Source organism: Sus scrofa, chromosome 1 (assembly GCF_054392235.1).
Source record: "Sus scrofa isolate SSC_HxYL_T2T_F1_AM1 chromosome 1, Sscrofa_HxYL_maternal_Yorkshire_Landrace_v2.0, whole genome shotgun sequence".
NCBI classification, from domain to species: Eukaryota; Metazoa; Chordata; class Mammalia; order Artiodactyla; family Suidae; genus Sus; species Sus scrofa.
This window is the reverse complement of record NC_139383.1, coordinates 234,233,102-234,245,525: the sequence shown is the minus strand read 5'-3', so window position 1 is coordinate 234,245,525 and position 12,424 is coordinate 234,233,102. Positions and strand designations below refer to the sequence as shown.

Genomic DNA, 12,424 nt, shown 5'->3' with positions numbered 1-12,424 from the left:
CTTAGATAGGAACCTGCCCTAGAGCTTAGGCAATGAGAGATCAGAGGTCTCCTAGAAGGTACCAATGCCAGCAAGCACAGAGCCTGATTGATGCTGAGGCACCAGCTCTGTGACACAGTTAAGTATGGAAGAAGAGGCTGCAGCAGGGAGCAAAGCATTCCTGACAAAACCCAAGAATTTATAGGCGTTCCTGAAGCAGGTTAAGCACTGCCACAGCTGTGACCTATGTCAGAGCTGCGGCTCAGATTTGATCCCTGGCCCAGGAACTTCCATATGCCATGGGTGCAGCCAGGAAACACAACAAAACAACAAACAAAACCCAAGAATTTATAGAGAAAAAAGTCTAAGTCATAGGGAGAGACTATTAAACTTGGTCATATCCCTTCACATCCACACTTAAGCAGCCACGGGAAAGATCACCCAAGAGGCTAACAGATGCCTAAAGCAGAGCCAAACAATAAGAAAAGAAAAGCTCTTCCTCTGGGTGGACTAAAGAACGAATGTCAAAACTATAATGAAGAGAAAAACATACTCTCCTGAGCAATTCAGAAGTGGTGTTGGAAAGTTGTCTGAATCGAAGAAATAATGTTTGATAAAATACAAAACTAGTCACAGTAAGTAGTAATAATAGTAGGGTATGTGTATAAAGTGCTCACTACATGTTAAATGTATTAATATAATTAAGCTTCACAACAACCTTATGAGATACATGCTTTTATTATCTTCATTTTATAGTCAAGGAAACTGAGACACAGAGGGGTTAAATAACTCGCCCCAAGTCACACAACATGAAAGTGTGTGGCACTTGGATTCTAACCCAAGCTGTCCAGCCCCAGAGTTCATACTAACCTCAAGGCTTACATTGTTTCTTAGGCTAAGAAACTACGTTTGAAGAGGCAGAATGAATCAGGGGCACACACAAAAATGCCTAAGGACTTTTAATCATTCAGTATTGAATTTAAGCCTTCAGCAAATTCATTTATTCAGCAAATACTTATTAAGCATCTATTTCATACCAGGATCTCTACTATATGCTGAAGATGGCAGGCAGGTGGGATCCTTAGACATCTGAATGAGTCAATAAATGCACAGTTGGCATAAATTACAGTGTCTTACAGGTTTGGTAGGCCCAAAGCACTGCACCTTTGGAACCCGTGTTCTTCCACGTGAATGAAATATAATCAGATGTCCTGGGAAGAGTTTCTAACATGTTAAAGAGTCTCAATAACACACTGAAGCTTCAAGGTCCAGGATGGGGTAGAGACAAAGAAGTTAGGAGATAGGCAGCAATGGTAGAGGAAAAAACAGGTGAAGGGCCTAGAAAATGAGGCCCCGGCCCCGGGTTGCCACTGACTTGATCAATGACCCTGCCTGACAGCCTGTCTGGACCCCAGTGTGCTCCTCCGTAAAATGAGGAAGTTGTACTAGATGAACTTTAAGGCCCAGCTTGGGATCTAGGATTCAGGCGGAGCCAGGGCAGAACCAATGCCATGTTCAGGCACGGATCACTCGAGCCAGGTTTGACCTGACCTCAGTAGCAGCCAGGGCGGGAGGGGGAAATGCCACGTGATGCTGCAAGAAGAGCTTGGCCTATTCCTGGGGTCAGCTGTTTCTCCGAGAGGCAGGTGAAGAACACCCCAGACTCATGTTGCTCCCATGCGGACTGTGTTTCTCCACAGACAGTGTCAAGGGACCAACAAGCAGAGGCAATGAATGTTCTAGCAGGGTGGGAATTGCCTGATGACCTCCTGGTATCATGGTGGGATGCTGAGTTGTCCCCCCAGGAAAAGAGCTGTAAGTCAGAAAAAGAGAGGACTGCTCCTCCTCCTCCAGAAAGGCCCCTTGGGACTCTGGCCAGACTTTTGGCTCTAGCTGGGCCTCAAGAAATATCAGGCAAGATTTATTAATAATAACTAGCACATGACTGAGGGAAGAACTGAAACTCAGCTGGCCAAGAGACCAAAAGTGGCCTTTAGAGAGAAGGAAAGGGTTGGGGTAAAGAAAGGGGGTGCCAGGAACAGGAACACGCATGGACTTACCCTGAGATTTTGGCTCACTCTACCACTCCCTAAATCATGCCCACCCCTTTGGTTATGCTGAACTTCTAGCTGGCCAGCCTGCCTCATATACCATTCCTTCCTCTGAGGTACAAATACCATCCAAACTCTTCCTGTATTAGGCAATTTCTCAAACTCTGACCCCCACTGCTGTAGGGGGAAAAAAAATGCCTTCCCTATGACAAGTGCTTTGAATTTCCTTTAAAACAAAAAACCATCTCTTAACCTGGCCTATTTCCACAACTACCTTCCTTTCTGGGGTGGCTTAGTGTTCCAAATTTCTAATTAAGGAGAAGTACCTGGATTTGGATTTTACCCCTTCCTTCCCTCCCTCACTTCCTCCAATGGCTTCCTCACAGAGCCAGGTTAAAAGATGCTAAACCAAGGTGTCCAAAATTAGAGTGAAGCCAAAAGCCATCTGATGACTAATATGAATTGTGACTATTCTGATATGAGGCCAACTTTACAGTCTCCAAGAATCCTGCGCCAAAGGGCTTCTGCCCCCACAGCTGGCAATGGAGAAAAGGAACCAACAATCTTGATTTCAGCTGAGGACCACTGTTCAAAGGGGTTCCGGTATTCTCTGAAATGTGAACGGATAAAGGAGATTTTTTTAGATGATAAATGAATAAAGAGGATTTTTATAGGATAAAATAGAGCCCTTTTCTGGAGTTCCCTTCATGGCTCAGTGGGGAGCAAACCTGACTAAGATCCATGGGGATGCGGGTTTGATCCCTTGCCTTGCTCAGTGGATTAAGGATCCAGTGTTGCCCTGAGCTGTGGTGTAGGTCACAGATGCAGCTCAGATCTGGCATTGCTGTGGCTGTGGCACAGGCCAGAGGCTATGGCTCTGATTTGACACCTAGCCTGGAAACCTCCATAGGCTGCGGGTGTTACCATAAAATAGCAAAAAAAGAAAAAAGAGCCCTTCTCTCCAGGATTTAATTTAAACCTAAAATTTAGAGGTGAGTTCAAAGTTTGATCCTGGCATAATCTTGCTTGCCTTGACAAGTGAGAGAAAATTAAAATATTATTCTACCTAAACCATGGTGGGAAATCAAGAAAACAAGGCCACACTGGCAAAACTGGAAAGTAGAGAGGGCTAGGTTGCAGCTCTGGTCACCTGTTCTGGTGCCACTCTCTGTCCCTGGGGGTGCCTTCCATGTGGTCCACAACCTAAGTTAGTACACTGCCTTGTCAAGACTTATCTGGGGAGTTCCCGTCGTGGCTCAGTGGTAGCAAAAATGACTAGGATCCATGAGGATGTGGGTTCTATCCCTGGCTTTGCTCGGTGGGTTAAGGATCTGCGTTGCTGTGAGCTGTGGTGTAGGTCACAGATGCGGCCCGTATCTTACATTGCTGTGGCTATAGTGTAGGCCAGCGGTTGCAGATTCAATTTGACCCCTAGCCTGGGAATTTTCATATGCCACACCTGTGGCCCTAAAAAGCAAAAAAAAAAAGAAGAGACTCATCCATTCTGTGCCCAGTGGAGACCAAGCTTATTTCAAAATGGCCATGAGCTAGGGACACTGGAACACTGTTATTGCAAATGGAGAGGCTTAGAGAACTAAAACTCTAAGTAAACCAAAGAAGCAGATCTCAAATACAATTTGGGGCAGCTGGGAGGTATTTTGAGACAACTACTCCCAATTTGAATCTCCTGTAATGAAATTCTAATTGGCAGATTTGTTCCCCTACTTAACTCCCTTCACTGGGCGTTAGCATTAATCCCTCCACTGGAAATTAACCTACTGACCAAGGACGTCTAGAAAATGGCATCTGCATTCCCAATACTTGTGGGCAAGACTCTCTGAAACCTACAACTTTCTGTGCCACCATACAATACACAGAGGTGGTGGGAATCTGTTCCAAAGGTTTTTGCAGCCAGATGAGGTAAATTTGCAAGAGGCTTGTGAAGAGTCTGCCAAATTTCAGCCTGGGACAATTTTATTATCTTTAATTCACCAACCTAGCCATGGGTATATAATGGAAATTCTTAGTGATGGCTTCTTAGTGGGCAACCGCAACAGCTGGCACACACCTACCTCACTGCACCTCTGGAGAGGACTGTTATGCCCAAGTTCTGGCTTCTGAAAAACGAGATCTGTAACCATAGAAGCCTAACCCGCCTGCTTCTCCAGGACTGCTCAGAGGAGAATGAATTAACTTCCCCCAGCCAAGCCGGTAGTCCCAGCCCTGAGCCAGAAAGTAGTGGCTGTTAGCAGAAAGAAAGCAAAACGGAACACAACAGTGCCTTCATTATGCTATAAACCACAATCACCTTTCCGTATAAGCATCTTGCTGTTTTCCTGGAGGGGCACTGTTCAACTGCCACTGGTGCAGAGGTGCCAACTCAGCACAGAGCACTTCCTGTGGGTCTGGGCTGCAGTCCAGTTCAGCAGGCTGTGCATGCCCACTGACCCAGGAGCAGGCGGCCAGGGGGCCACCATCCCAACAGAGGGCTGGCGATGGGGGCACAGGACTGAGATTCCTGGATGAAGGAGTGATGTTAATTTCTCACCAGACTATGGTGAGACAAGAGGGGTGTATAGGGCATGCAAATGGCTCTTTCACCCTAGCCCAGTTCTGTGCAGGACCACTGGCAGGAGTAGCGTGTGTGTGTGTGTGTGTGTGTCTAAACATGAGAAAGGTCTGCGGTTATCATGGGAAAGTATGATCTGCAGACCAGCACTGCAGTATCACCTGGGAACTTGTTAGAAATACAAATTCTTGAACCCCATCCCAGACCCACAGATTCTGAAACTCAGAGCTGGGGCTCAGCAATCTGTATCTTAACACATCCACCAGGTAACTTAGATGCAACCAAAGTCTGAGAAGCACTGTGATAGAGAGTAATTCTCTCCAAAGCCAGTCACATGTTCCCAGTCAGGCCATTGCTCCAAATGCTTCACACACAACCAGAACAGGGAAAAGGCTGAGGTGGGGAGCTGAAAGAGATTTCCCTAAGGTGATCAGCAAGGTAGGAGTCCCTCAAATAATAAATTAGGAATTGACTTTTTCCCAGTTACCTCTAAATACACTGTAGTAAAGGTCTGGCAATTCTTGGCAATAAATAAAGATTACCTCTGAGGAATTCCCTCCTGTTCTTCCCCAAACTAGTCAACTCAGAGCTGGCCACTGATGGATACTATGGGATGCTTGCCAGCCACTCAAATATTCTAAAACAGAGACTCCCTCCTCTGAGAATGGGGCTAACATCACCACCCTGCCAGTGTCAGAGAAGCTAATGTATGCAAAGCCCCAACCAGAAGCTGGAGGCAAAAAGGCTGTGATGACAGTTCGTACATCCTAAGCAGGGATTCTGGGTTCCAATATTCTCCAGGGATATTAGATAATCTGGGGGCCTGAGGACAGCTGAGGGGGGAAGGAGGTTAACTGACCTCCTTTATGCTGCTGTGGTTTTAAAAGGAAGTTATATCTCAGTCCCAGGGGCCTAGGGCAGCAGGCTTCTAAATGGAGAGGCAGAGGTGGGAGATAAAGAAAAGAAGGGATTCCAAGGGTCTGCTCTGAGGCACTGGAGAACTACTTATTTTTCACTGAATAAATGAAGGGCAAGAAGCAATGTCTGAAGATCCCACATTTAAACTTTGCCACTAGAACATGAACCCTATGAGTGGTGAGGCAATGCCCAATACCAGCCAGCTGAGTGACCTCAACTGCACACAGACACGGACTTGGTTTCCTCTTTTGCCAAGTGCTGGATTATAAATATAACAATAATGTGAGGATGATGTCATGCAACAAAACGCTGTCAAGCACAACATAAATGTGAGGTTTAGCACTGAGACCTCATCACAGAATTAGGGCACCATTTCGGCAGGGTGGGAAAAGAACCAGCCCCACCCAGCTTTCCCAGCTCGCAGAGGTGTCTGCTAAGGACCAGAGAGGCTGTCGATCTGCTGCAGAGCGCACAGCTCCTGGGATATAATTATCAGCTCTGCCCGGTTTAGCCCTTCCATTAGGGAGTGGGGGGAGGGGCAAATCTCAGCGCTTCTACCCTCAGGCCAGGTAAACAAAGGACGCCCCCCCAACCCCGCCCCCATCTCTTCCTTAGCCATCCTTGCAACACAGCTGAGGGTTGGAAGGATGATCCCATGACTCATATTTTTCCTCCGGAGAATATTAAACTCCAAGATAAAAACATTAGCCACGTGAAAGAGCCAAACAGCAAAAAGGAAAGTTTCACCTCAGGTCCCTGCAGTCTGACCCCCCTTACCTTCCTCATTCAAAATCCATGGCAAGAACTCGAACACCGAGTCAAAGCCGCAGGTGCTCTCTTCGAAGGAGCAGGACCCTGCGGGCAGGTCCAGGGCACCGGCAAGCTGCAGGGCTGCGGGCACAAAAGGGTTTCAATTCAGGCTCCGTCCGGAGAGCTTCTGCACCAACTCAGGGCACCCCGGGCGAACTACCTGGTGAAAGTGGAGGAAGGCAGCAGGAGGGGGCGAGAGAGGGATGCACTATTGCCACCCCCGCCCAGGGCGCTTCCACTGCACGACCCGTGCGCACTCGCTAGGCTCGCGGAGGGAAGTTCACTGCTGTGGAGATGGATCCATGTGAGCTCTCGGACGGCCCAGCCCAGGACCGCGAGCCCAACCAGGGCTGAAGGATTGGGAGCGGGTGACGAGAGTGCGAGTGCCTCCCCAGGGGTGCCCTCCGGGTCTAGGCCTTACCTTGCACGGCCAGGAAGATGCCCCTGAACAGCATGGTCGAAGAGGAGGACTGGACAGGTTTGCGAGCCGCCAACCCGCTGGGACAGGCTGCTCCCGCTGGAAGGAGCGTGGGAAGTGGGGGCTCCTGGAACCAGGGGAGGGAGAAGTCAGAGGCAAAGCGCACGCTCCGAGCTGCCCAACTTTGCAAAGCAGCCCCGAAGCTGAGCGGAAAGCCGAAGGTGCCTGAACAGTAAGCGCCGCTTGTTCTGGAGCAGCCGCGAGGCAGACCGCGTCCCAAGTGAAGCCGGCCGGCCACACAGCTGGTCCTGGGCGCGGACGGGGCTGGGCGGGGAGGAGACAACTGCACACTTTTGAAAAACCAGCCAGGACTGGCTAGGAGAAGAGAAGTTGGGATGCGGTGCCAGGGCTCGGATTTTTAAAGCTTGGGACCAGACCCCAGGCAGACACTGGAGAGGGCAGGTCTCCTGGGAGTCCCTCGGCTGGGTTGGGACTGGAGGCGCGCCCGCCCCGCCCATCCGTGCGTGGTGGGAACCGGCTTATTTCTGGGGACAGCCTCCCTGTATCTGGAATGCCAGTGCTGGATGGCTGGCCCTAATTTTAAACCCTTTTCTCCCCCCCAAAAGAAGAGGGTAGAATTCTCTTAAGAAAACTTAGGGGAAATTTTGGAAAGTAGAATAAGCTTTATATCTCAGGAGTTTCAAGGTTTATGGCCCCTTAATGCTAACCTTGGGACCCTCCTCCCTTTTATTTAGCAGTGGAATGTCTGGCATGCCTGGTGCTCAGCATTCCCTCTGTCCGGCGAAATGGGGGCATTCCTCCTCTCCAAAAAGCCATGATAAATTAGTAGGTTTCTAAATTGGGATGTGGGGGGTGGGGTTAGTGGTCTCAGGGAAGGGGTTACTATGAACTATCCATTTGCTACAAATGTGCTTTGAGCACTAAGTGGGTCTTTAAAAATATTCTCTTCCTGTAAAGAAAGTGGTGATGGGGGGGGGGTATCTTCTTAATGCACTTTATAATTTGGGGTAGGCAGTTTTACGCCTAGGGCAAAGGTTCTCAAATTTTAGGGTATCAGAAGCCCGCCATCAGAGTTTCTGATTCAATAGATCTGGGGTGGGGGTGGGGGGGTCGGGCAACATTCTGCACATGCCTAACAAGTTTCCAGGTGCTGATGGTGCTAGTCTGGGGCTGCTTTGAAGACCATTGGCCTAAAAAATTCCTGTTCAACCATCACATGCTTTCACCTGGTTTCCAGACTCTCCTTGTTTTCATTGTCTTTCATTGGCAGCTCCTTCTCCTTTGCTGTTTTTCTCTCTCTGACCCTTGGATACTGGGGTTGCCTCCATGTTCTGTCCTTTCACCTCCAGTTTCCTTCTCACCTCACTTCCTCAGTGATTTCATCCAGTCTCATAATTTGGAACACCAACTCTAGCCTGATAACGCCCTAATGTATCAACTTCTAGTCCAGATGGCTCACTTCCTCCAGACTCTCCTATCTCACTGCCACCTCTACATTTTCATATGGATGCTTAAGAGCTATCTCATACTTAACAGGTCCCAGCATGAACACTTCATATTCCTTCCCAAACCTGCCTCTCCCCTGCATCTTCCTATCTCAGTTAAAGGAAGCTTTCTCTTCCAGTTCCTCAGGACAACATACTTAGAGTTATTTTTGACACTTCTCTTCCTCTCAAGACATTGCCAAATTCTGTTAGTTCGGGATTCAAAACATAGCAGGTACTGACCATGCACCATGCCCATGGTGACTGCCCTGATCCAAGCCACCACAGCTGTTTGCAAGGGATGCTGCAGGAGCTCCTAATGGTGGTCTCGTTGCTTCTTCTGCCTTGCACACCTCCACTCCATTCTTAACACAGCAGTCAGGGCATCCTTTTAGCACAGAAATTAGGCCATGTCACTCCTTGGCTCTAGACTCCTAACAACTCCATCAATCATCTAGCAAAATCCAAACTCTTCACAATGACCTACCAGGTCCTAAAAAACCTGTCCTTGTCCCCTTATATCTCTGACCTCATCTGCCCTGCTTACTCCCCTCCAGCCCTCCAGGCTGGTCCTCAAACACAGTCTAGCTCAGAACTTCACACTGACTGTACCCTCCATTTGAAAACCTCTTCCTGGGACTCATGTGACTTAGGTCTGCACTACCTCCAGGTCTTAGATGTCACTTCAGATGTCACCTTTATGATTAGAAGAGTTAAAAGCCTTCACTCTAATAAGAAAAAGCTCCCGGATGCTTTTAAAATAAGTTTAAACAAGTTTTTATGAATTTTCTGTAGGCAATGATTCAAGTGATCTAAAATTCGTTTAATGTGTGTTTATATGCTTTGCCTCAGAGAGTAGCTAATGTTAATAACATTTATTATGTTTTCTATTATAAACATTTTAGATAATCTCATTTAACTTTGTCAAAGCCTCTATGAGAGATGCATCATTACTATCCCCATTTAACAGATGGGGAAACTGAAGTGCAGAGTTCAGTGACAGCAAGTGGTAGAGATAAGACTCATATCCAGATCGGCTTCGTTCCAAAAGCTTATCTTCTCTACAGTGGCCTGTATTCCTTGTCTTTCTTATTTGACTTTTTTACTCACAGCTAGTGCTAAATATATGATGAATTTCATCAAATTACTTAATTAAAAATTTTAAAATAGCCGTGAATCCCACTGAAATTTCAAAACACTATTTTCAACTAAACAGATTTTCAGCAGCTATCAAATGGTGCTCTTTTCCCAGGCATCTATAGAGTATTCCAAAGCGTTCAGATTGCTTTATATTCATTTGCATGATAGGAAAATGAAAAAGTTCAAAGCCCTAAAGAAATATCCAAAAATTTAAAAATGTAATACTCAGAGTTCCCGTCAGGGCGCAGCAGAAACGAATCCGACTAGAAACCATAAGGTTGTGGGTTTGATCCCTGTCCTTGCTCAGTGGGTTAAGGATCTAGCATTGCTGTGAGCTGTGGTGTAGGTCTCAGACTCGGCTCAGATCCTGCATTGTTGTGGCTCTGACTGCAGCGAAGGCCAGCAGCTGTAGCTTCGATTGGACCCCTAGCCTGGGAATCTCCATGTGCTGCGGGTGCAGCCCTAAAAAGACAATAAATAAATAAATATTTTTAAAATATATATATATATAAAATAAAAAAATAAAAATATAATACTTAAAGGTTTCATCACTTGTCGCCACCTATGGGAAACCTAATCATTACACCTCAGTGCAAAATTAGTTGGAGTAAAATTATTTCTTCACATGTAATTGCACAATCCGTGGAACAGATGACCCTTTCACAATGGCAGGTTTGGAGTTCTGGGGAGCAGACCCTGACTTGGAGTTTAGCATGCAGGACATTCACTAGGGGGTGCCCTTGGGATCAACTCCTGTGGAAGTGCATGGGGGGAAGCAGGACTGAGCTGGAGGAGAAGTGACAGTGCGGTGTGCATCCCTGGAAGCCTCTTTTGACTCCACAGGGAACTCTAGAGTTTAATGGCAATCTGACTTGCCCCATGTTAGGCTGAAATGGCTGGCCACTTTGCATGCCACCTCCATCTGTCACTGGATGTGGCCCACAGAGAGGCCAACCCACAGGGGCTGATGGCTAAAGACTATTTGATGACAATACGCCCAGCAGATGGGACAAGTCCTTCCTCGAAGGAGGAGCTGTGGAGCACATCAGTGTCCACCACAGACATTTTACAGAGAAGAGAAAGGATTATTGTATAGGAAGAGGGCCAAGGAAGGAATCCAGAAAGCCTAGAAACTACATGTGTCAACCCCTTCCTTCCATCCCCAATTATGAAGCCATACAACTGTTCACTACCCCATCACTTGGGAAAAGGCCATAAGGCTCCAAGGTAGGATCTATCTGGGACTCTCTCCCCAAGATATAGCTTAACTGAATACTTGAGTAATGCACATAAAGTTCTGCTTTTAAAAAGGGTGGGGGAAAAACTGTAATTGCAATGTATACATGTAAGGATAACCCGACCCCCTTGCTGCACAGTGGGAAAAAAAAAAAAAAAAAAGAAATAAAGGGCTTTGTCAGAGAAAAAAAAAAAAAAAGAAATAAAAGAAATGATGTAACAACCTGAAAAAAAAATTTTTTAAAAATTAAAAAAATAAAATAAAATACAGTCAATAGGAGTTCCCATTGTGGCTCAGTGGAAACGAATCTGACTAGTAACCATGAGGACAAAGGTTCGATCCCTGGCCTCGATCAGTGGGTTAAGGATCCAGTGTTGTCATGAGCTGCAGTGTAGGTCACAGACATGGATTGGATCTGGCATTGCTGTGGCTGTGGTGTAGGCTGGCAGCTGTGGCTCCGATTTAACCCCTCACCTGGGAACCTCCACATGTGTGGCCCTAAAAAGAAAAAAAGGAAAGAACTCAATAAACATTAGGTGCTATAATGGGTTAATGGTAGCTACCCCTCCCCCCAAGACATATTAACATCTCAGAACTTGTGGATGTGACATTATCTGGAAAGAAGACTATGCAGAAGCAATTAAGCTAGGTATCTTGAGATGAGAAAATCCTGGATTATGGGGTGGACCCTAAATCAATGGCAAATGTCCTTATAAGAGACAGAAGGAAAAGTAACGGATGCATGTAAAGACGGAGATGGAGACTGGAGTGATGCAGCCCCAAGTCAAGGAATGCCTTGAAACTGGAAGAGGCAAAGATGATTCTCTCTGAGAGCCTAGGGGAGTGTAGCCCTGCAGGCACCTGGACTTCAGACTTCTGGCCTCCAGAACTGTCAGAGTAAAATGCTGTTTTTTTAAACCACCCAGTTTGTGGTAGAGAGTTCTAGTAAGCTGTAGGAAACTAATAGAGTATTATACATCATGCAAGCACATGCCAGGTGCTGTAAGTGCCTTATCTCATTTAATCCTTGCAACATTCCTATGAGATGAAGACCACTGCTATCTCCACTTACAGACCAGGAAACAGGACCAGAAGGGTCATTTAACTTGTTCAAGGTCATGTGTCCAGCCAGTGTGAAGCCGGAACTCGATGGCATACACTACACCGCCCCTAAAACTTTCCTCTTTACAAAGGTCATCTGACCAGGACCCCCTACAGCACAGGCAGGCCAAGTGACCTGCTGTCTGTGGGCGTGAGGCTTACCTTTCGCAGAGCCTGGCATATCCTCGTGCTTTTTGCTGCTTTGTCTCCATCTCTGACTCTGTCTCTGAGTCTCCGTGGGGTCTCTGGGCTCACCTCTGCCTCTCACGCTCACTCAACGCTCAGTGTTTTTTTTGTTTGTTTGTTTGTTTTGTCTTTTTAGGGTGTGCCCACAGCATATATACGTTCCCAGGCTAGAGTCACATAGGAGCTACAGCTGCAGGTCTACACCACAGCCACAGCAACACCAGATCCAAGCCACGTCTGTGACCTGTACCACAGCTCATGGCAATGCCAGATCCTTAACCCACTGAGCGAGGCCAGGGATCGAACCCACGTCTTCATGGATACTAGTTGGGTTCATTTCCACTGAGCTATGATGGGAATTCATATACTCAGTGTTCTGCTATCTTTCTTTCACCTTGTCTCTCTCTGCACATACACACTGACATTCCCCTACTCACTGCATGCCATCAGGTTGAAAATAAGCTGGTAACATAATTCCAGGCTCCATGGCTTGTCCTGCCAGTGACCTTT

The 12,424-nt window shown here is 47.0% G+C and overlaps 1 protein-coding gene across 4 annotated transcripts in view; it reads right to left on the bottom strand.

Annotated features, from left to right (window-relative positions):
• The window catches only part of MAMDC2 (MAM domain containing 2), a 163,163-nt gene extending 156,108 nt beyond the window's left edge, over positions 1 to 7,055 (bottom strand). For 3 of the 4 annotated variants that reach the window (XR_014823538.1, XR_014823552.1, XR_014823561.1), the window contains exons 1-2: positions 6,749 to 7,027; positions 6,295 to 6,408 (exon numbers count right to left, since the gene is read on the bottom strand). Coding sequence is in view for 1 of the 4 variants with exons in the window: in NM_001244983.2 (NP_001231912.2) it covers positions 6,295 to 6,408; positions 6,749 to 6,782 (148 nt within the window). In the remaining 3 variants the exon portion in view is untranslated. 4 annotated transcript variants of the gene reach the window in all.
• Between the last annotated feature and the right edge of the window lie 5,369 nt (positions 7,056 to 12,424).